Source organism: Engystomops pustulosus, chromosome 2 (assembly GCF_040894005.1).
Source record: "Engystomops pustulosus chromosome 2, aEngPut4.maternal, whole genome shotgun sequence".
In the NCBI taxonomy this organism is placed as follows: Eukaryota; Metazoa; Chordata; class Amphibia; order Anura; family Leptodactylidae; genus Engystomops; species Engystomops pustulosus.
In genome coordinates, this window is record NC_092412.1 from 35,453,505 (window position 1) to 35,478,611 (window position 25,107).

At 47.2% G+C, this 25,107-nt stretch overlaps 1 protein-coding gene across 3 annotated transcripts; it reads right to left on the reverse strand.

Annotated features, from left to right (window-relative positions):
* Positions 1-2,196: 2,196 nt before the first annotated feature.
* Positions 2,197-24,622, reverse strand: NPAT (nuclear protein, coactivator of histone transcription). Of its 3 annotated transcripts, XM_072134238.1 has the most exons (19): positions 24,405-24,622; positions 22,401-22,519; positions 15,838-15,898; positions 15,117-15,189; positions 14,971-15,011; positions 13,742-13,975; positions 12,820-12,907; positions 12,550-12,664; positions 11,883-11,974; positions 11,015-11,099; positions 10,631-10,730; positions 10,401-10,547; positions 8,820-10,112; positions 7,667-7,782; positions 7,346-7,439; positions 5,856-5,922; positions 5,214-5,774; positions 3,764-5,135; positions 2,197-2,628 (listed from the first exon to the last, which is right to left on the reverse strand). In XM_072134238.1, the coding sequence occupies exons 1-19, from the start codon at positions 24,439-24,441 to the stop codon at positions 2,545-2,547; spliced, it is 4,779 nt and encodes a 1,592-aa protein (XP_071990339.1). In that variant the 5' UTR covers positions 24,442-24,622; the 3' UTR covers positions 2,197-2,544. The 3 variants fall into 3 exon arrangements, with proteins under 3 accessions (XP_071990339.1, XP_071990338.1, XP_071990337.1); XM_072134237.1 differs by having other exon boundaries at positions 3,764-5,774; positions 13,742-13,906; XM_072134236.1 differs by having other exon boundaries at positions 3,764-5,774.
* Between the last annotated feature and the right edge of the window lie 485 nt (positions 24,623-25,107).

Below are 25,107 nucleotides of genomic sequence, written 5' to 3' on the forward strand. Positions count from 1 at the left end.
TGGGGCTTTATTTTCCATTACAGGGTTAAACGCCAGGAATAACTTATATTTTGATAAAGCGGACATTTTAGGACCTAGGTCAGTGGTGGTGGACCTATGGCACGGGTGCCAGAGGTGACACTCAAAGCCATCACCCAGCACAAAGGTCACCATTCAGGACTCCTCCTCCTGGAGGAGCAAGGAGGAGTGGGCAAAGCTGGATTATCATTGAAGCCCCTTCACAGGGCCTGCGATTCATCCTGTTAAGGGGACCTTAGAGGGAAGCTACAATAATCCAAATTTCTCCATCCTTCTACTGTATTGGTGTCTTCAGGACACCAATACATTCAAGACTGACACAGCAGGGAGCAATAATTTACTTTAAATTGGAATTTGGCACTTTGTGAAAAATGTGGCTTTCGGTTGTAGTTTGGGCACACAGTCTCAAAGGTTCGCCATCACTGACCTAGGTTGTCTGATTGATCCTACCATATACTGTTATACTACAACATGGCAGTACCTGGGGATTTTACCGATCATGTATTACAATGTAGCACCGGCACATAGTAACGAATGCATCAGACTCTTAAATGAACCTTGTGCAGCATAAGACGGTCTAATGCAGTGATGGCGAACCTATGACACGCGTGCTGACACGCCTAGCCATTTTCACTGACACGCGCCCACCAGAGAGTTAAGTTTCATGTACACGGCCAGGTGCAGTAGCGGGAGGCTGAGAGATTGCACTGAGCTCCCAGCACTCCCCCCTTCTCCTCCCCTGTGTGAGCTGTGCCTTGTGTCTTCAGGTATCAGCACGGGGCACAGCAGGGGAGGTCACCCGGCCGTACACCGAGGAGACTCCTCTGCAGCTAGTCTATGCCCCCCCTCCCCCTCTCCCTGTGTGAGCTCGTGTCTCTGTATCATCCCGGGGCACAGCAGAAGAGGTGACCCGGCCATAGGAGACTCCTCTGCAGCTAGTAGTTGTTTCCCCTCCTTTTCCTCCCCCTGTGTGAGCTGTGCCTCAAGTGTCATCACAGGGCACAGCAGGAGAGGTGACCCGGCCATAAACACATGGAGAGTCCTCTGCTGCTAGTGATTGCTGCCACCCTCCCCCTCCACAGCTCAGTCAGAGGCCACATCGCTGCTGCCTTGTGTGATGTCCCAGCAGCTGCCACCTCTACACTGACCAGCTTCACAGCAGGGACCAAGGAGGACAACCACTCCCATCATACAGTGAGTAAGGTCAGTGCACTGTATGATAGAAGACAGTCATCAGTGCTTGTGTGTCAGTTTTGTGACGAACAAGCCCTGAAATAATTGCAACACCTTGCAAATCGCCAGACATTGCGATTAATTTGCTCCTCACACCTTCTCCATGCCGTGGGGGCATGAAGAAAATGCGAACAGCGGCACCTGCGCCCTCGCTATAACCTGTGCACTTTCAGGACTGAAAGTTTGCGGGTTACTAAGCAATTCCACACGTGTCTGATTGTAGCCGATCTATTACAATGTGCGATTTGCACATAGTAATAGATGATGTGGAAAATCCCCATATACTTTTATATTGGTAGTATCAATCACACATTCCTGGGGTTAAATAATATACATATTTGTTATTTAAACTATAAATATCACAAAATTATGGGTTTTTTTTGTCAAGGTGACACACCACCCGAGTTATGCTCGATTTTTTGGCGAATTTTGACACGCCCAGCTCAAAAGGTTGCCCATCACTGGTCTATTGTAACACCGGTCTTGCCTTACCACACTTGTAAATACACTCCACTGCATTGTGACCAAGCCGCAAATGTAGAGCAACTCCTATTCCTGTTCTATTTTGGCACAGATTTTAGGCTCCAAAAGGGGCTGCAAACTACCCCTAGTAGTTCCATGCAGTTACAAATATTCTAAGATACAACATCAGACAGCCCAAGATCAGCGTGCACAATACTGAGGTTAGGCGTGAGTGGTGTATATCCATGGTAATGATGGACAAAGCGTAGTATGTACTGTATAATTTGGAGGAGACGTAATAATGGGATGTCTAGTCTCCTGACACCTGTAACTGAATGGTGATCTAGTCTGGGGGCCTAAACTCTTATGTCAGGTTCTCTTTACAAAAAGCGGCCATCGACTTCCTAGGTCATCAGTGATGACTCCTTGTGGGCTTGTAAGACAGACCAATATCACAGAAAAAGAATAATCTTCACAAAAAGCTAATAAATCGGACAAGTTTTTAATAAGATGATATCAAAACAGAACTGCCCGGCCGTATAAAAGAACGTGGCTTAAAGAGGGATAATTCAACACAAAATCCCCCCCCCCCCCCCCAACTTTACAATGTGCTGTACCCGCAGGTCAGCACTGACATAATTACATCCTCCTTCCAATATTTACAGCTTCCAGTGGCAAGGCAATGCGTCAAGTGCTTTAATATTAAATTACAAAAAACCCAAAAAACAGAGGCCGTAACCTCCCCGGCCCGTTATATACACACACGTTATTTGTACATCTTTACATACAATAATTCTAAGGTACATTGTGCATTTAGGCTCAAACTTCACATTATTCATCGTAATGTAGAGACATCAAAAATTTATCTACGTCCATCCCAGCCGGGAAACTGTCCATGCTCTTCCTCCGCTGCTTCTGTAAGAGGAGGGAAAAGAATTTCGTTAAAAGGGAACCTGTCAGCACGTTTGCACATATACAGCCAGTGACCGGTTCCTATAGATCTCTTTTAACTGACTGACCCCCTTCTTTCAGCTAAAAATTGCTTCCCTTACATCCACATAAATCACCTTTTATCTTACAGTCCCTGGCATGGGGGGGGGCGTGTCTTGCTCGGATGGCCCCTCCCATCTACTCCTCCCCATGCCTTGTGCCTCCTTACTGGTCACAGTTCATGTCAGCTCTATGTACAGATGGGAAATATTTTTTTACACAGTGCCTTGTGTTATATTTATGACATGTGACCAGTGACATCATCTCAGGTCCTTTAGTCTCTTAATAGCAAACTGTACCTCATGTATGTATCCGACCACATGAAGTCACAGCAGCCTCCATAGACTTCTACTCTCCATTCTCCATAGAGGCAGCTGTGAAGTTATCACATACATGGTGTACAGTTTGCTACTCTTAGAAGTCTAAAAGACCTGCGATGATGTCACTGATCACATGTCATTAATGTAAAACAAGGCACTGTGTAAAACAAAAAAAAAATTCTGTACATAGAGCTTTATATGTCTGTAGTTGAATATTAGCAGATGGTCCCGAAGTACAAAAATGCAGAGCAGTGATTTGAAGAGACACAGAGCTGTCAGTCACAATAATGGGGGGTAGTTCACTGCCAGCCTGAGAGAGAGGAGTCAAACACCAGACTTAAGCCAATTTACATATCAGTGCTCCACTGGCAGATAATTTTAGGTGATATGGGGAGGACTTGTTACCCTTTATCAGCAGAAATTGTTAGTCAGGGTGGTCAAAATCTGGTGACAGATCCTCTTTAAGTTAAAATTTTATTTTGTTCATCAGTGGGTATAGGTTACACTATACTTCAACTTTAAATCTACTGCTTTCCCCCCCCCCCATTTTTGACATCAACCCCATGATGCCTCAGCACAGCATCACTGGACCAGCCAGATACACACCCATCACCAAATCCCCTTCAGACTAAACTGGTCAATCAGAGGCACTTTGACTCAGATCTGCAGACCCTCAGAGCTCAAACCCTCAGTTTAGACTATAACTACACAGCCAGAAGCAGCTTCAGCAGAGACAATACCTTTGCTTTCTTTTTCTTCTGTGAACTTGACGGGCTTAGATGTTCCTTCTTATGAGACGGTCTCTGAAATTCTTCAGTGTCTTCCAGCTTCCTCTTCTTAGATGCACCTTTGGAAGATTTTACTTGCTGAGTGTTATCCTTCAGCGGAGTGTTCCCCGTGGACTTGGAAAGAGAGGCGCGAGACAGGATCATGAGGGTGTGAGCGGCCATATTGACACTATTCTCACTTCCGGCTTCGCTGGCCGGGCTGCAGGTGGGGAGATCTGGAGTAGCGGGTGGGAACACTGGCTTTGGGGTTCCTCCATCTTCATTATAGCGCTTGCATGTTGGGGTCCTTGTCTGGTCTATATGACTGTCCAATGGCTTGTCATCCAATACGGATCCTGGGGTAGAGGGATGAGGCAAGTCTATCGGAGATAACTGCTTTGGGGGTGGGCTCTGGAACTGCATGCCCTGTAGTAAATGGCTGGCTTGCTTGAGCAGGGGACTCGTGGGGCAGACCCGCTCTGGAGGCACCTTTTGAGGAGTCCTTCTAAGAATATTTGGCAGGGATGTTGGTTTCTTGGAGGTTTCCTGTGGACGTTTGACATTCTTTTCGCTTTCCTGATTACTGTTCCTTTTATCTGCTTGCTCCGCTCGCTGACTTCCAGCCTCCACCTGCAGGACATTCTCCTTATTGCCACTTGGAGCTGCAGGTCTCTTGTCTGCAGCCTGATCTTTTGTTGGAGCTGTATTAGCTGTGGAGTCTCTGCGCTGATCTTTTGTTGGAGCAGAAGTAGTTGTGGAGTCTCTGCACTGATCTTTTGTTGGAGCAGAAGTAGTTGTGGAGTCTCTGCGCTGATCTTTTGTTGCAGCTGCATTAGCTGTGGAGTCTCTGCGCTGATCTTTTGTTGCAGCTGCAGTAGCTGTGGAGTCTCTGCGCTGATCTTTTGTTGCAGCTGCAGTAGCTGTGGAGTCTCTGCGCTGATCTTTCGACGCAGCTGCAGTAGCTGTGGAGTCTCTGCGCTGATCTTTCGACGCAGCTGCAGTAGCTGTGGAGTCTCTGCGCTGATCTTTCGAGGGAGCTGCAGTAGCTGTGGAGTCTCTGCGCTGATCTTTCGAGGGAGCTGCAGAGGTTGTAGAGGCTTTACCGTGATCTTTTGTTGGAGCAGAAGAAGTTTTGGAGACTTTACCTTGATCTTTTGTTGGAGCGGCAGTAGTTGTGGAGTCTTTGCGCTGATCTTTTGAAGAAGCTGCAGAAGTTGTAGAGGCTTTACCTTTATCTACTGTTGGAGCAGAAGTAGTTGTGGAGGATCTGCGTTGATCTTTCAAAGGAACAGCAGAGGTTGTGGAAGCTTTACCCTGATCTTTTGTTGGAGCAGAAGCTGTGAAGGCTTTACCATGATCTTTTGTTGGAGCAGAAGCTGTGAAGGCTTTACCATGATCTTTTGTTGGAGCAGAAGCTGTGAAGGCTTTACCATGATCTTTTGTTGGAGCAGAAGAATCTTTGCACTGAGTGGTAGTCGGAGAAGTAGTTGTTGTGGAATCTCTACGATGATCTTTTGTCGCAGTCGAGGTTGCGGAGTCTTTGCACTGATCTTTTAAAGGAGCCGCAGAGGTTGTGGATACTTTACCCAGATCTTTTGTTGGAGCGGCAGATGTTGTGGATACTTTACCCAGATCTTTCGTAGTTGAGGATGTTTTTGGATTCTTGACAATAGAGGAAGAAGTGGGGCTTTTGTTTTTTTTATTTTCCTTGGATGTGTTCGATCTGGAGGAAGAAGAGCAAACACTTCCTGGAGAGGATGATGCCAAATTTTTGATGGAGTCATTAACATCCGCTTTTTGGCTCTTGGAATGAGTGGAGGATGTAGAACCCAATTTTGCACTTGCCAACGTTGTTCCATCGAAGCAGAGAACCCTTCTATGTGCTTCTACTTCTTTGGCAATGGCATTGGAAGTGCCCGGAAGAGCAGAGCCACTGGATTTATTAAGTAACTCCGGTTCTGACCTTTTGCCTTCATTTCCTAACCTGCTTAAAAAGAAAAAAAAGGAGACAACCACTCGAGCCAAGCCTCATCATAATGAATGTTAATATCATCTGAGTGCTCACCTTTGTATAATTAAACTAGATGACACACTTGAAGAGTCAGCCACTGTCGAGTTGGATAAGGATTTTCCTGCAAGGGGAAAGAAAGAATAATGAAAAGCTGTAAATTCAAATCACAATACATATTAGGAATAGTTTGTACTAAAAGTCACATTGTCCCTCAAAATAATACAGATAGCTGCTACTACTTATAGAAGTGAATGTTCCAGCTCACCAGCCTCCCGAAAAAGATCTCCTCAAGCACGGTTTACCCCACTGCAAGGGCATAGCAGCAATTGAGAAAAAGAATCCGAATCCAGCTCGGGGAAAGCTTTAAAATCCTTCTTTATTTGAGCTTATAGCACATCCAGGTTGCAGTAAATCCAAAGGATTCATTGCATACCTGGATGTTGTATAAGCGCAAACAAAGAAGAATTTTAAAGATTTCCACAAGCTGGATTAGATATCGCCCATCATGTTAGCTGTCCCAGAGTATATGTTAGCCTCTAACCAGCAGAGTATTCTACCACAAGGATAAAAACCTATATGCAAATGAGCCCGAGGGGCTCCAGGCTCCATTAACACCTATGGAGCCTGGAGCACCTCAGGCTCATTTGCATACAGTCCTTCATCCTGGTGGTAGATGCTTTTTAACAGGACATACAGGCCCACAAATACTAGAAGCCCTGTTCCGTATCGGAAAGGTTTTTGTGTTTATGGTTCCCAGTTCTGCATTTCCTAACTTCAGATCCATGCACACTGGTGTGTGCATACGGGAGGCGCACTGGGAACGAGAAAAGATGAGCGCTGATCAACACTCCCCTCTCCATAGGAGATAGTGCCGCATGGCCATTCTTACAGCCAGAGATAGAGCAGGTTCTATCTTTTTTGCAGGCAAGGCACAGAACGGTGATCCCGGGGACATATATCTTCCTGCAAATATACGTCCATCTGATGGCCGTGTGCATGGAGGCTACACAGGTGTAAACGTCTTTAGGAATTAAACCTTTATTAGTCAATAGAATTAATCCAATATCTGCCCAAGTTTTTCCAAATGCTGAAATTCTCTCAAGTGGATTGTAAAGTTAAATTCTTAACCTCTATCCACAGAAAAGGGAGCAACACTCCGATAGGTGGGGGTACAACTGCTGGGATTGGCACTGATCAGGAGAATAAGGGTCCAGTTCCCACTAATTATTCAATACTATGGGCGTGCCAGAAATTGCACAGCACTCGGGCATCTCCAGCACTCACATTCTCTGTCGACATGAGTGCCAGGCCAAGCGATGTGCTGGGAAATATCCAGTGCTCCCGTAATATTGAGTGGAGCGCCAGGTCAAGCAGGCATCATTCAGTTGCCCCCCATTTCTGTGATGCGGGTCCAAGTAGTCAAATAACTAACTAGGTACAACCACTTTGGAGAAGCTGATGAGGAGGCTCTAAGGAGCGAAGATCAGACCGATGATAGAAAAAAAATAAATAAATGAAATGATCTGGACAAGTCACATAAATACCTGTGTTTGCACTGGATTTCAGTGGAAGTGATTTATGAGTTCTTGGCAGTGGCAGTTTCGGGACTATAGGTTTGGAGACTGGAACATGCAATATCTACAAAATAAAAATCAATATTGATTCTCTATAAGTTATAACAAATCAGTTTTTTTTTTAAACTGAATGGAAATATTGTGCCACTAAGAAAGCAAGCTGCTGTGATCATAGGCCGATACACATGTCATATCAAATCATTATCACATACATGATACAAAATCTAAACTAACAGTAAAAAAAAGGTAAGATTCAAATCAATTAGATGTTGCACTAATCACTCGAATTACCTGATGAGATGGTGCAGTGAAAGTACCACCACTCTGGCCCATGAGAGAGACGGGAAACATACCAACCATTCCCTGCAAAACAGGCTGGACAGGAGAGGCAAGTATGATGGTGGAGCCTGCAAGTATGAAAAAAGGTTGTATAAAACATATAACCCGACTTGCATACACAATGATGAGCTTATACAGTAACAGGCAGGTCATTATATACAAATGTCTAATCAGAAAGCCACACAAGACAAATCCCTGTTAGATCCTGACCCTTCTGCTGTTCTGGGTGAGGAATAAAAGATAGCTACTAGATACTAAGGATTTGTGATTCTTTCTTCCTCATGGTGCAAGAGATTAAAGTGTTCCCCGGATCCTGTCTTGATCTCCAGTGCATCAGATTCAGATGTGCAAAGACACTGGGCATTTTGATATATTTGCAATATTTGTTGACACAATGCAACAGTTTCTGGTGTAAAGTTTTGTCAACGGGCCCTTATACCCTCCCACAAATTAGACACTAATGGTAAAATCACCTGGGTATATCCATCACTCAAATAGAGTGTGTTCAGGAATGGCAGAGATACTAGAGCACAGCGCTCAGCAACTTTAGACAATGCCATAGTATTGAATGGAGCGTCCATTCGTGAGAACAGGACCCCTATTCTCAGGAAAGATGAGGGTCCCGTTAGGGGGTGCATGGGTTTTGCAGCAGTGAGACTCACCCCAATCAGCTTTTTATTCCCTATCCTGTATACAGAGGATCACATGCAAACTGGGTACAACCCCTTTAATTAAATGGCAGGTCAAAAATCAGCGTAGCCTCCCCATTTAATAATAATTTTTATTTATAAAGCACTATTATCTTGTGTATAAGGGACAACATGAAAACTTGGTACAAGCGCTCTGATTTCAAGAATCTGCAGACCGATCACAGTTAATAATAACAATAGCACCATCATCCTGTAGCGCTTTACAATTCATAGGGGACATATACAAATAAAATAAGTTTGCATGTTATTCCCCTTATACACAGGATAGGGGATAAATCACAAAGACCAGACCAAAAACTATGTAGCGCTGAGATTGGGGGTGGCGGCCCTAAAAGCTATAAACCTCCCATAAGAGAGTAAATTCTCTTTTTAAAAGTGTATTTAGCACAACACACCTTGAGAAAGTTTTGGAGACATAGTCTGGCCGACTGTGTACACACTGCCGGGTCTTGGAGGAGTTTGGAAAAGACTGGGCTGCTTTTGGTTTGGAGCATTAGAGCTATTGGACAGCATGACGACATTAGACGGGAGGGCTGCTCCGCTGTTGATATAAATGTTACCAGTCGGTGCATATGTAGAGCTGGTCGCTGGCATTATCTGTATGACGCTGCCATCTCCAGTGTTATTAGACGTTCCGGCAATGGAATAAACTGTACAGTCCCCACCTAAGGCATTTAAGCTTACGCTGCCATCGCTTGCCGTAGCTACCAGCTGAGCCTGCTCTTCCACTAGCGGCGAGTCTGTAAGATCGATGACACAATTTTCTTGGCCTGGAATCACTTGACTTTTCACAAGTGGTGATAATATAATAGTGGCATAGTTATCCAGATTTATACTGCTCACTGCATTACGTAGCTCGTGATCATCTGACAAGTCGTCCGTGATGATATTGACGGTTACAACGCTCGAGTCTTGGTCCAAGTTGATTTGACTGGTACTTGGTACAGAACTATTGGGCGTCTCGGGCGTCACATTGACCTGCATAGCACACGTAGGAAGATCAATATTGACTGCAGAATTTTGCAGCGTTTGTTCTTTCACAGCAGATGCCACCATTTCCACTGTATTCACGTGTGGGTTTGTGACCGCACTACAAGGACTTTGCTTGCAGCTCGTAATTGCACAATTATCCCTTTCTTTTTGTGGAGTTCCACCCACTCTTGTTGGTGTTGAAATAATAGGATCATTCTTACCAGGATCCTTTAGCATTTCTTTGGAAGGTGTTAAATTATTGGTCACCTCAGTGCCTGCTAGATTTTTTGGTTCCTCATTCGCATTTTTGGGAGACCCAGTAACTGATAGCACCAATTTATCTCCTACCGAGATGCTTGGTGGTGATGACATATCCTTCGCTATCTGGAACTCATATTCTGCGCCTTCCTTTGAAAGAGATAAGTTGTTCATTTCAACGTCTTGTACCTCTGAAGTGTCCACCTCGACCTCATGTAAATCTGTGCTGGTGTCCATTACCGTGTCACCATCTGTACTCTCTACTATAGCTCTATCCTGGTTGTCGCTACTTGATGTTTGATTATCTGAAATTGACTTTTCACTTGTAGATGCTTGTTGAGAAGTACTAGGAAGCTGCGGAGTCTGGTCCAAAGATTTCCCATTAGTCTGGTCAGCTATGTTGGTGCTTTCCTTCCCTTTTGAGCCGATATCACTTTTCTTGGTTTGGTCTGCAGAACCTGGTAGAAATATCATGTTAGCTATTCATACAAACATTGCTGAATTAAATTAAATCTGAATTGACATGAAATAATATAGCAGGTGGAATAATATAGAACTACAGCTCTTCCTTTATCTAGGCATATAGATAGAAACCCTTCACACTGTGTGCAGATCTCGCCGATTAGAAAAATTAAAGCATTTTTTAAGAATTATCACTGCCCCTATTGAATTTCAAATATTATCTAATAAATGATTAAAAAAAAAAAATCTTCACTGAGTGACCCAAATGCAAAACCAACACTCACTACATTCTATGTCCAAGACTCTTTCCACAATTAGTTTTTTTCCTTTTTCGGTCACATTCTTAGGATCGTTACTATTGGCAGAATTTTTAAGATCGTTATTATTGGTGGAAGTGTCGCGGGATGTCAGCTTTGGAGTCTTTGAGGTAACTGGAAATAAAAAGTAGAGGGACAACATTTATAATATAGACTTAGGTCTTGATATGCCGCTGCTGTAAATGCAGGAGACTTACCACATGCAAACAAATCATAGAGCTCCTGGAAGTCGGGGTCCAGTTCTGTTTGAGTTAGGATGTCGTGAATAGCCTCTTCAGACATGTGTATTTCTCCTCCCTGTCAGACACAAAAGTTTAGTGAAACATTACATCAGATCATCACGGAGACTTCCATTCTCTCAGCAAGACAATGTTATCACAATGTTGTGTAGGTTGAATACAAACATAAAATCTTGACTCCATAAAATGAAACTATCTAGCAAAGTTAAGTCCTATTAAATTAACTGGTCTTCCATTAATGTACTAGGAAGTCAGGAAGAACACCTATTGTCCAAACCAATTGCAAAGGGAAAATGAATAATAGCGTAAAGTCAAATGCTGAGATAGTATGCCCATAATTACCTGGAGGCCAAGGATCTCATCAATGGAGGCGTCTTGTTCCGCAGTCGTTCCATCCGCTGGCTTAGAACTTTGAGCAGCCGAGTCACTGACAAACAGAAATAGCCTGAATTACATAACAGTTTCTATTAAAAGCAAGCACCAGTCTCCGATCTAGATGTAAACAAACCAGTCAGAAATAATAAAAATGATGAATCCAAAGACTTTACCCTCTTGTAGTTTTAAAGTTCTTTCAATTATTAATTCTATTTCTCAAGAGAAGCATTCCCAAATCGTTGTTTTAAAGGGGAATTGAACACCATACACAACCATCTGTCAACATAAATGTGTGACGACAGTCAAGTTTGTATAGTGTTCAATTCACCTAGAAAAATCTTTGCTGTTAGCGTGGGAACGCAGTCTTTTCAAAACTAGATTTGTTCATTAAATGAGCCTTAAAATCACAATAGGGCAAAGCTTTGAGATTCACCACTTATATAAAGTGTGAATTGCATGTAAGAAAAAGGGGTTTATATAAAAATATTACAGTACAGTGTCCCAATGTTAAACAGTATTTAAGTATATACAAACAACAGGGACTTCAATTGAAGAAACAGAGTAGGCTGCCACCACTAGTAGGTGGACCCTCGGCAAAAGGTGTACGCTCCCAACAGCTACATACCTGCAAAGCACCTGTAGATTAGTTAGATCTGCCTCCTAAGGCTAAAACTTAAAGAAGTAAAGTTGCAGGAGCTGCAGTTTGCTGCTTAGTTATCCTGGGTTAACTGAGGCAGCAATACAAAACTCTCTTTGTGTGTAAACAGGTGCTATATTTAGGGAGCAATAACAAGGATCTGAAAACATTCTCTTCAATAAACAAGTAAATGGGTACCTTCCAAGAAACTTGTTAATATTCTCTGCCAGCTTCTCCTGAAGACTCTTATTGCTCAAGATCTTTTCCCTGGCATTTTCAATCACCATTTGCTGAAAGGAAAAAACAGATTACAAATACGTGCAAGGCTGCATTCACACATATGTACACAGACGTATGTACGCCCCTCTTCCTACACATGACCCCTTGAATCTCTTCTGGTTTTCTACATGCCAATGCCTCTCCATAGAAGCGTAATAATATTACTTACAAAACACCAAAGTGTAACCTTAAAAAGTGGCTTGTGCTGAATGATATATTAAAGGGGTTTTTCCACAAACACAAGTTAGGCCCTATTTACGGCACCAAGATGCCCACTAATCAGCATGTTAGGCCCTACCCTCTGTGGGAAAACCCCTTTAAGTGCCACAGGCTCAACTTTGCACCAAAATGCAAAAGCTGTGGTTGGAGTTGGGGCTTGTCTGAGGACCCTATAGATGTGCCCAAATCACTTATTATTAAAACCTACTACTATGCTTCTCCTTTTTTTTTTAGCAAACGTCTCCATAAGTTTGCATCAAACTTCTGAGAAGCGTAGTGCAGGTTACAAAGTGACAACATGTGCAGGTGATATATCATATTACAAGACCCACTATAGAAACAAGCACATTATTTGTTTCACACTTACAGGAAAGTCATTATCAATATGAGTTTGAATGCCGTCTACATCTTCGCTTGTGCCTGCATCTGAAGCCACTGTAGACGAGCTCAATGGAGCTGCTCGTCTCCTCCTCTGAACATCCCTGGAAAAGGTATACATTTTAAGGGACGTTATAGCAAGCATATGGTATTTTATGGAATAAAATAGATAAAGATGTAAAAAAAAAAATTATATATATATATATATATATATATATATATATATAGTAAACCAAATGCAAAATAAAAGTAAACTCACTGTTTTCGTCTCATAGGAGATGCAGTGGCTGCAGTTGGAGGTTTTTTTTGTGTACAGATGGTAGAACTGCTTTGTGCAGGTTCTATAACTAGACCAGAAGAGACAACCGATTACTGACAGCAACTCTATTTACCAATCTAAAGGCTGTGATTCTAAAGGCTGTTATTATCTAATCTATTATCAGAGTGCTTAACTTCCAGAACCTTCATAATATACTTGTTCCATGAATTTAATAATTGTAATCTTAGTTTGTGTGGTTGTACAAAGTTATTGTTTCTACTTATAGAATGTACATCTGTGGATAGACCAGCTACAAACATCTATCAACACACTTTGCATTTGTGAATAAACAGTGGCAGCTAAGAGTTCAACACAGTTGCATCTTTGTTTTCTAAATGGACTAAATCAGAAACTATTAGATCCTTAAAGGATATCCACCATCAAAACCCAGCATGAGACCAGGGGCACTTACTCATAGACCCAGGTACCATGACTTCACAGGCTGTTACATTGTCTCACGCCCCCTCCAACTGCTTGATGTAGTCTCATGGATCCTGTGAGAAGGGGAAGGGTTCTGTCCACAGTGTAAGCAACAGCAAAGAAGCTCTGGTAACCCCTTCAAATCCATTCATAATTTTAAAAGTTGATTTTAGAAGGACGTAGGCCATGGATAACAAACATAAGAAGATTAGCACAGTCACGGTGCCTGGATCTATGAGCAAATGATTCTGGTTTATCATGATGGATTTTGATGGTAGATTTCCATCAATAGGATCATAGTGGATTCACATTGACTTTGATGCCATCCATCGTGTATTACACTATTCTGCGAACTGTAACGCATCAAAAAAAAAGGTGTAGATGCTAATTGCATCATCTGTACAACACATCACTTGCACAAGATAGATATAAATCCACTTACTGCTGAGGGTAGTTGAGTTATTGTTTGGAACAGTAGACTCCCCTCCGAACGAAGAGTTGGCTATGGGCTGTAAGGCACCTGGTGTGTGGAGAGGTCGTAAAACATACTGAGTTGCCATAATTGGGGTAGATGTCTGTTGTATCACAGGGTTTGGGGTTGGGGAACCTGAAACAGCCAGAGGGGAGGTCAACATTCTCTGCCGCAATCGGTCACTTATCCCCTTTCTTGTGCGCGCTGTGGAGTCATTAAAAAAAAAAATGTATACAACTAAGGATTAAAACAAAAACTTGAACTAAAAATAAAATAAAAGAGGATAGTCCAAAGTCTGTAAAATCTAGAGAAAAGAAAAAAAAAAAAGATAGAAGTGTGAAAAAAAGCACTCTCATAGACAGAGAATGAGAATGCTGTCGCTAGACAAACGCTGTATAGAAATTAATGGAGCTCAGTTGCTACACGCTAACCATGGTCAGGAGAGGAGCTGCTGTTTTTTGGAAGAAAGTAGTCATGTTTTTTTTTACCTCTGGACAACCACTTTAAACCTTACAAAGATATAAGCCATTCAATCATGGAATACCCCTTTAAAGGGAACCTACCACCACAAATCTACCTATAAAGGTAGATCGGGTGGTAGGTGGATCAATAGGATGTGAGGATAGCCCTTTTAAGGGCTAATCCTCACGTCCCCACACTTTTTTATTAACTTTTATTAGACATTTATGCAAATTTACTTATGCGGCTATTGGGGCATGGAGTAGCCGCATCTGAGGTTACACGAGGCGGCTACTCCACGCCCCGGTAGCCTCTTTTCCCCTCCTACTCACCCATCTGCATGTGCAGAAGAGCAGGCCTGCGCCTGTTTCGGAGCAGTGACCGCGAAGGCGCGGGCCTGCTCTTCTGCGCATACGGCAGGAATGCCGGACGAGGGCGCACAGCTACGCGGAGCTGCGCACCGAAGATGGGTGAGTAGGAGGGGAAAAGAGGCTACCGGGGCGTGGAGTAGCCGCCTCGTGTAACCTCAGATGCGGCTACTCCACGCCCCAATAGCCGCATAAGTAAATTTGCATAAATGTCTAATAAAAGTTAACAAAAAAAAAAGTGTGGGAAGTGAGGATTAGCCCTTAAAAGGGCTATCCTCACGTCCCATTGATCCACCTACCACCCAATCTACCTTTATAGGTAGATTTGTGGTGGTAGGTTCCCTTTATAAAAGCAGACAAGAAAACACTTACCTCTTTGATGGTTGTGAAAAGCTGCCGATTCCTGCATGGACCTGACAGGTAGAGACATTAGTATTACATTTCATTGTTATCGGATCAGAGACACCCACTACGGAGAGAAGCTGCATATAACAGATCAAGACAATGTCTCAGCATACCTGATCTGGGACAATGTAAGGTCGAGCTTCTTCCACAGGGATGAGACCATGAATGGAACTTCTGCTTGATTCTCTGCACAAATAGAACTAAGTTAGTGAGATTTGTTAAGCAAGAAAATAAGTTAAGCAAGTAAATAAACAAGAATAATTATATTATTTTTACTTTATTAAAATGTTTGATTTCCTTTAACATTTATTTCCCTCAGCATACATATTGATCAGACCACACAAACAGGAAAGAAGTGTCTGATTTTTGGGGGTCCTTCAGCAATTACAAAAACCAGACTCGCTTCTCTATACACTTCCATAAGTTGTACATTTACAGGCAGTCCCCTACTTCAGGACACCCGACTTACAGACGTCCCCTAGTTACAGACAGACCTCTGCCCACTGTGACCTCTAGTGAAGCTCTCTGGAAGCTTTACTATAGTCCCAGACTGTAATAATCAGCTGTAAGGTGTCTGTAATGAAGCTTTCTTGATAATCCTTGGTCCAATTACAGAAAAAAATTTTGAAACTCCAATTGTCACTGGGCCAAAAACTGGTCTGGATCTAAAATTATAAAATATACAGCTTCAACTTGCATACAAATTCAAATTAAGAACAAACCTATGGAACCTATCCTGTACATAACCTTGGGACTGCCTGTACTGTAATCACTGCAATTTGGAAAATGAAACATGGTAGTGATCTATAGAATGCAGTAAAAAATTAAACTCACCTTTTGCTTTCATTGTTACATATTCATTCAAGATTGTGGTCAGGTTTTTTCCCAACAAAGACTGAAGAGAAAATATTTGACAATGTGAATTACGTATTAAAAGAACATAGTTAAGAAGAATACTCCGTCAGACATTAATTTGCTGTGTATGTGGCAGGGACACTCAGGGCTCTCCCTGTCAATCACCGTGTGAGGGTGGGACACTCAGGGCTCTCCCTGTCAATCACCGTGTGAGGGTGGGACACTCAGGGCTCTCCCTGTCAATCACCGTGTGAGGGTGGGACACTCAGGGCTCTCCCTGTCAATCACCGTGTGAGGGTGGGACACTCAGGGCTCTCCCTGTCAATCACCGTGTGAGGGTGGGACACTCAGGGCTCTCCCTGTCAATCACCGTGTGAGGGTGGGACACTCAGGGCTCTCCCTGTCAATCACCGTGTGAGGGTGGGACACTCAGGGCTCTCCCTGTCAATCACCGTGTGAGGGTGGGACACTCAGGGCTCTCCCTGTCAATCACCGTGTGAGGGTGGGACACTCAGGGCTCTCCCTGTCAATCACCGTGTGAGGGTGGGACACTCAGGGCTCTCCCTGTCAATCACCGTGTGAGGGTGGGACACTCAGGGCTCTCCCTGTCAATCACCGTGTGAGGGTGGGACACTCAGGGCTCTCCCTGTCAATCACCGTGTGAGGGTGGGACACTCAGGGCTCTCCCTGTCAATCACCGTGTGAGGGTGGGACACTCAGGGCTCTCCCTGTCAATCACCGTGTGAGGGTGGGACACTCAGGGCTCTCCCTGTCAATCACCGTGTGAGGGTGGGACACTCAGGGCTCTCCCTGTCAATCACCGTGTGAGGGTGGGACACTCAGGGCTCTCCCTGTCAATCACCGTGTGAGGGTGGGACACTCAGGGCTCTCCCTGTCAATCACCGTGTGAGGGTGGGACACTCAGGGCTCTCCCTGTCAATCACCGTGTGAGGGTGGGACACTCAGGGCTCTCCCTGTCAATCACCGTGTGAGGGTGGGACACTCAGGGCTCTCCCTGTCAATCACCGTGTGAGGGTGGGACACTCAGGGCTCTCCCTGTCAATCACCGTGTGAGGGTGGGACACTCAGGGCTCTCCCTGTCAATCACCGTGTGAGGGTGGGACACTCAGGGCTCTCCCTGTCAATCACCGTGTGAGGGTGGGACACTCAGGGCTCTCCCTGTCAATCACCGTGTGAGGGTGGGACACTCAGGGCTCTCCCTGTCAATCACCGTGTGAGGGTGGGACACTCAGGGCTCTCCCTGTCAATCACCGTGTGAGGGTGGGACACTCAGGGCTCTCCCTGTCAATCACCGTGTGAGGGTGGGACACTCAGGGCTCTCCCTGTCAATCACCGTGTGAGGGTGGGACACTCAGGGCTCTCCCTGTCAATCACCGTGTGAGGGTGGGACACTCAGGGCTCTCCCTGTCAATCACCGTGTGAGGGTGGGACACTCAGGGCTCTCCCTGTCAATCACCGTGTGAGGGTGGGACACTCAGGGCTCTCCCTGTCAATCACCGTGTGAGGGTGGGACACTCAGGGCTCTCCCTGTCAATCACCGTGTGAGGGTGGGACACTCAGGGCTCTCCCTGTCAATCACCGTGTGAGGGTGGGACACTCAGGGCTCTCCCTGTCAATCACCGTGTGAGGGTGGGACACTCAGGGCTCTCCCTGTCAATCACCGTGTGAGGGTGGGACACTCAGGGCTCTCCCTGTCAATCACCGTGTGAGGGTGGGACACTCAGGGCTCTCCCTGTCAATCACCGTGTGAGGGTGGGACACTCAGGGCTCTCCCTGTCAATCACCGTGTGAGGGTGGGACACTCAGGGCTCTCCCTGTCAATCACCGTGTGAGGGTGGGACACTCAGGGCTCTCCCTGTCAATCACCGTGTGAGGGTGGGACACTCAGGGCTCTCCCTGTCAATCACCGTGTGAGGGTGGGACACTCAGGGCTCTCCCTGTCAATCACCGTGTGAGGGTGGGACACTCAGGGCTCTCCCTGTCAATCACCGTGTGAGGGTGGGACACTCAGGGCTCTCCCTGTCAATCACCGTGTGAGGGTGGGACACTCAGGGCTCTCCCTGTCAATCACCGTGTGAGGGTGGGACACTCAGGGCTCTCCCTGTCAATCACCGTGTGAGGGTGGGACACTCAGGGCTCTCCCTGTCAATCACCGTGTGAGGGTGGGACACTCAGGGCTCTCCCTGTCAATCACCGTGTGAGGGTGGGACACTCAGGGCTCTCCCTGTCAATCACCGTGTGAGGGTGGGACACTCAGGGCTCTCCCTGTCAATCACCGTGTGAGGGTGGGACACTCAGGGCTCTCCCTGTCAATCACCGTGTGAGGGTGGGACACTCAGGGCTCTCCCTGTCAATCACCGTGTGAGGGTGGGACACTCAGGGCTCTCCCTGTCAATCACCGTGTGAGGGTGGGACACTCAGGGCTCTCCCTGTCAATCACCGTGTGAGGGTGGGACACTCAGGGCTCTCCCTGTCAATCACCGTGTGAGGGTGGGACACTCAGGGCTCTCCCTGTCAATCACCGTGTGAGGGTGGGACACTCAGGGCTCTCCCTGTCAATCACCGTGTGAGGGTGGGACACTCAGGGCTCTCCCTGTCAATCACCGTGTGAGGGTGGGACACTCAGGGCTCTCCCTGTCAATCACCGTGTGAGGGTGGGACACTCAGGGCTCTCCCTGTCAATCACCGTGTGAGGGTGGGACACTCAGGGCTCTCCCTGTCAATCACCGTGTGAGGGTGGGACACTCAGGGCTCTCCCTGTCAATCACCGTGTGAGGGTGGGACACTCAGGGCTCTCCCTGTCAATCACCGTGTGAGGGTGGGACACTCAGGGCTCTCCCTGTCAATCACCGTGTGAGGGTGGGACACTCAGGGCTCTCCCTGTCAATCACCGTGTGAGGGTGGGACACTCAGGGCTCTCCCTGTCAATCACCGTGTGAGGGTGGGACACTCAGGGCTCTCCCTGTCAATCACCGTGTGAGGGTGGGACACTCAGGGCTCTCCCTGTCAATCACCGTGTGAGGGTGGGACACTCAGGGCTCTCCCTGTCAATCACCGTGTGAGGGTGGGACACTCAGGGCTCTCCCTGTCAATCACCGTGTGAGGGTGGGACACTCAGGGCTCTCCCTGTCAATCACCGTGTGAGGGTGGGACACTCAGGGCTCTCCCTGTCAATCACCGTGTGAGGGTGGGACACTCAGGGCTCTCCCTGTCAATCACCGTGTGAGGGTGGGACACTCAGGGCTCTCCCTGTCAATCACCGTGTGAGGGTGGGACACTCAGGGCTCTCCCTGTCAATCACCGTGTGAGGGTGGGACACTCAGGGCTCTCCCTGTCAATCACCGTGTGAGGGTGGGACACTCAGGGCTCTCCCTGTCAATCACCGTGTGAGGGTGGGACACTCAGGGCTCTCCCTGTCAATCACCGTGTGAGGGTGGGACACTCAGGGCTCTCCCTGTCAATCACCGTGTGAGGGTGGGACACTCAGGGCTCTCCCTGTCAATCACCGTGTGAGGGTGGGACACTCAGGGCTCTCCCTGTCAATCACCGTGTGAGGGTGGGACACTCAGGGCTCTCCCTGTCAATCACCGTGTGAGGGTGGGACACTCAGGGCTCTCCCTGTCAATCACCGTGTGAGGGTGGGACACTCAGGGCTCTCCCTGTCAATCACCGTGTGAGGGTGGGACACTCAGGGCTCTCCCTGTCAATCACCGTGTGAGGGTGGGACACTCAGGGCTCTCCCTGTCAATCACCGTGTGAGGGTGGGACACTCAGGGCTCTCCCTGTCAATCACCGTGTGAGGGTGGGACACTCAGGGCTCTCCCTGTCAATCACCGTGTGAGGGTGGGACACTCAGGGCTCTCCCTGTCAATCACCGTGTGAGGGTGGGACACTCAGGGCTCTCCCTGTCAATCACCGTGTGAGGGTGGGACACTCAGGGCTCTCCCTGTCAATCACCGTGTGAGGGTGGGACACTCAGGGCTCTCCCTGTCAATCACCGTGTGAGGGTGGGACACTCAGGGCTCTCCCTGTCAATCACCGTGTGAGGGTGGGACACTCAGGGCTCTCCCTGTCAATCACCGTGTGAGGGTGGGACACTCAGGGCTCTCCCTGTCAATCACCGTGTGAGGGTGGGACACTCAGGGCTCTCCCTGTCAATCACCGTGTGAGGGTGGGACACTCAGGGCTCTCCCTGTCAATCACCGTGTGAGGGTGGGACACTCAGGGCTCTCCCTGTCAATCACCGTGTGAGGGTGGGACACTCAGGGCTCTCCCTGTCAATCACCGTGTGAGGGTGGGACACTCAGGGCTCTCCCTGTCAATCACCGTGTGAGGGTGGGACACTCAGGGCTCTCCCTGTCAATCACCGTGTGAGGGTGGGACACTCAGGGCTCTCCCTGTCAATCACCGTGTGAGGGTGGGACACTCAGGGCTCTCCCTGTCAATCACCGTGTGAGGGTGGGACACTCAGGGCTCTCCCTGTCAATCACCGTGTGAGGGTGGGACACTCAGGGCTCTCCCTGTCAATCACCGTGTGAGGGTGGGACACTCAGGGCTCTCCCTGTCAATCACCGTGTGAGGGTGGGACACTCAGGGCTCTCCCTGTCAATCACCGTGTGAGGGTGGGACACTCAGGGCTCTCCCTGTCAATCACCGTGTGAGGGTGGGACACTCAGGGCTCTCCCTGTCAATCACCGTGTGAGGGTGGGACACTCAGGGCTCTCCCTGTCAATCACCGTGTGAGGGTGGGACACTCAGGGCTCTCCCTGTCAATCACCGTGTGAGGGTGGGACACTCAGGGCTCTCCCTGTCAATCACCGTGTGAGGGTGGGACACTCAGGGCTCTCCCTGTCAATCACCGTGTGAGGGTGGGACACTCAGGGCTCTCCCTGTCAATCACCGTGTGAGGGTGGGACACTCAGGGCTCTCCCTGTCAATCACCGTGTGAGGGTGGGACACTCAGGGCTCTCCCTGTCAATCACCGTGTGAGGGTGGGACACTCAGGGCTCTCCCTGTCAATCACCGTGTGAGGGTGGGACACTCAGGGCTCTCCCTGTCAATCACCGTGTGAGGGTGGGACACTCAGGGCTCTCCCTGTCAATCACCGTGTGAGGGTGGGACACTCAGGGCTCTCCCTGTCAATCACCGTGTGAGGGTGGGACACTCAGGGCTCTCCCTGTCAATCACCGTGTGAGGGTGGGACACTCAGGGCTCTCCCTGTCAATCACCGTGTGAGGGTGGGACACTCAGGGCTCTCCCTGTCAATCACCGTGTGAGGGTGGGACACTCAGGGCTCTCCCTGTCAATCACCGTGTGAGGGTGGGACACTCAGGGCTCTCCCTGTCAATCACCGTGTGAGGGTGGGACACTCAGGGCTCTCCCTGTCAATCACCGTGTGAGGGTGGGACACTCAGGGCTCTCCCTGTCAATCACCGTGTGAGGGTGGGACACTCAGGGCTCTCCCTGTCAATCACCGTGTGAGGGTGGGACACTCAGGGCTCTCCCTGTCAATCACCGTGTGAGGGTGGGACACTCAGGGCTCTCCCTGTCAATCACCGTGTGAGGGTGGGACACTCAGGGCTCTCCCTGTCAATCACCGTGTGAGGGTGGGACACTCAGGGCTCTCCCTGTCAATCACCGTGTGAGGGTGGGACACTCAGGGCTCTCCCTGTCAATCACCGTGTGAGGGTGGGACACTCAGGGCTCTCCCTGTCAATCACCGTGTGAGGGTGGGACACTCAGGGCTCTCCCTGTCAATCACCGTGTGAGGGTGGGACACTCAGGGCTCTCCCTGTCAATCACCGTGTGAGGGTGGGACACTCAGGGCTCTCCCTGTCAATCACCGTGTGAGGGTGGGACACTCAGGGCTCTCCCTGTCAATCACCGTGTGAGGGTGGGACACTCAGGGCTCTCCCTGTCAATCACCGTGTGAGGGTGGGACACTCAGGGCTCTCCCTGTCAATCACCGTGTGAGGGTGGGACACTCAGGGCTCTCCCTGTCAATCACCGTGTGAGGGTGGGACACTCAGGGCTCTCCCTGTCAATCACCGTGTGAGGGTGGGACACTCAGGGCTCTCCCTGTCAATCACCGTGTGAGGGTGGGACACTCAGGGCTCTCCCTGTCAATCACCGTGTGAGGGTGGGACACTCAGGGCTCTCCCTGTCAATCACCGTGTGAGGGTGGGACAATCAGGGCTCTCCCTGTCAATCACCGTGTGAGGGTGGGACAATCAGGGCTCTCCCTGTCAATCACTGTGTGAGGGAGGGACAATCAGGGCTCTCCCTGTCAATCACTGTGTGAGGGAGGGACAATCAGGGCTCTCCCTGTCAATCACTGTGTGAGGGAGGGACAATCAGGGCTCTCCCTGTCAATCACTGTGTGAGGGTGGGACAATCAGGGCAAGAACACAGAACAATGCTGCAGACGCCGTCATGAAACATCATCACTGTCCACATTATATAATGAATTCATTCAGCAAGAAAGATCAACCATCAATCTTAATGATGGCAGGAATACCTACCAGCAGGCATCCTGGGATGGTGCCATCTTCTGTGTGATGCTCTGCATACTCCTTGAGATTTGGACTCTCCGCAATAAAGGATCGGCAGGTTGATGTGAGTTTTTCTTGCTGCAAGTAACCTACAATGAACACAACATTGTAATCAACGGGCTATGACCGAAAGGCCTAGCAATGGATGGACGGACAAATAGAATTGAATTGTGTAAAATTTGGCAACAGTAAGGAAATAATAGAATCCATTTACAGCAAAACCAAATGTTCTATTCAGAAGTAAAGCAAAGAGATCTTGTACCAAGGTCAAATAGGATCATTATAGTGAATGCAGCCAAGAAATACAGATAATATGTACATACCCTATAACCATGTATATATATACTGAGCAAACCCCACCAGACCCAACATTGTGTATATATACCGTACACATCCCGCAGGACCCTATAATAATGTGTATATATACCGTATACACCCCGCAGGACCCTATAATAATGTGTATATATACCGTCCATACCCCACAGGACCCTATAATAATGTGTATATATACCGTCCATACCCCGCAGGACCCTATAATAATGTGTATATATACCGTCCATACCCCGCAGGACCCTATAATAATGTGTATATATACCGTATACACCCCGCAGGACCCTATAATAATGTGTATATATACCTTATATACCCCGCAGGGCCCTATAATAATGTGTATATATACCGTCCATACCCCACAGGACCCTATAATAATGTGTATATATACCGTCCATACCCCGCAGGACCCTATAATAATGTGTATATATACCGTCCACACCCCTCAGGACCCTATAATAATGTGTATATATACCGTCCACACCCCTCAGGACCCTATAATAATGTGTATATATACTGTACACATCCCGCAGGACCCTATAATGTGTATATATACCGTGTATATATACCCTGCAGGACCCTATAATAATGTGTATATATACTGTATATACACTGCAGGACCCTATAATAATGTGTATATATACCGTACACATCCCGCAGGACCCTATGTGTATATATACTGTATATAACCCACAACACCCTATAATGTGTATATATCCCGCAGGACCCTATAATGTGTATATATACTGTATATAACCAGCAACACCCTATAATGTGTATATATACTGTATATAACCCGCAAGCCCCTATAATAATGTGTATATATACCACGCAGGACCCTATAATAATGTGTATATAAACTGTCCTCAGGATCCTATAATATTGTGTATTTAGTGTCCACACCCCGCAGGACCCTATAATAATGTGTGTATATACAATGTACATCCCACAGGACCCTATAATAATGTGTATATATAATGAACACACCCCACAGGACCCCATAATAATGTGTATATATACTGTACACACCTCCACAGGACCCTATAATATTGTGTCTACATACTGTACAGCCCCTGCAGGACCCTGTGTGTAAGTTTATAGTACACTCCCCACAGGACCCTATAATAATGTGCATATATACTGTACACACCCCACAGGTCCCAATAATAGGTATATATACACCCAACAGGACCCTCTAATAATGTGTATATGTACTGTATACACCGCGCAGAGCAATATAATGTGTGTATATATACTGAACACATCCCAAAGGGTCCCAATCATAGGTATATATACTGTATAGACTCTGCAGGACCCTATGATGTGTATATGTACTGTATACATACCTGAAGGGCCCTATATTTTATATTGTCCACACCCCACACCCTATAATATGTATAAATACTGTATACACCTTGCAGGACCCTATAATAATGACAGTATATATTGTATACACAGCGCTATAGCTGCCTGCTCATGCTGGGAGTTGTAGTGCACTGCTGTTTCCCCACCTACAGCCCAATATGGTCTCCCTTTATACAGAGGAGGTGACAGCAGTTTGTATACAAACAGCAGTAATGGCGCGGGAGGCCTCCGGGGGATGACATGTAGCTTCCAGTACGTGACCCGGCAGGGAGCACTCACCCAGCACCAGGCGGGCCACGTCTGACGGCAGCAGCATGACGACCCCTCCCCAGGGGCATCCGAGACCCCGGACACAACTAGTCACAGCCCGGGAGACTGATCCCGCTTCTCCCGCGCTGATGTCTGGTGCCTCCTGCAAACACTTCCCCCAGAGAGCGCAGAGCACAAGGTTCCGGCTGAGTGTAGCGCCACAAGAGTTCCGCCAGAACTGGAATCAGTGGGGGAGGAAGATCTGTACATAAATATACAGAATATACAGAAATTTATAGTCACACTCTTCAAGAAGTCACTGATGGGCAATACATTTGTATAGAAACATCATAATGTGGTATATAGTTAGTATACATGACCTGTAGTGACGAATAACACCCTAGTGAAACGTGTGTGCTTAGCAACAAGCACTGTTAACGTTTGCATTTACAAAAGTTGTAAACGCAAATGTTAACAGCAATGTAATTCGGCAAAGCTTGTCTCCTCGGCTGTTGTATTGCGTTTCAAAACGCCACATGTGAACGCAGCCTGAACTGGTGACACACAAATTTATTTTCTATGGACTCATAGTCCTAGGTGCTATTCTGGCGCTTGTTTGCAGATATTAGCGCGTAAGCAAACGTAACGCGCTGTCAGATTGGCCATAAAAAACACACCATGGGGCTGTTGCTTGTGGCTCCTGTAAATCGGATAAACTGGATCTTAGCTATAA

Coding starts and splice junctions, on each gene's coding strand:
- NPAT (XM_072134236.1), bottom strand. CDS start 24,441: ATGCTGCTGCCGTCAGACGTGGCCCGCCTGGTGCTGG. Junction 11,975..12,549: donor ATATTGATAATGACTTTCCT/GTAAGTGTGAAA, acceptor TTTTCCTTTCAG/CAAATGGTGATTGAAAATGC. Junction 5,775..5,855: donor TCTAGTTTAATTATACAAAG/GTGAGCACTCAG, acceptor CTTTTTAAGCAG/GTTAGGAAATGAAGGCAAAA.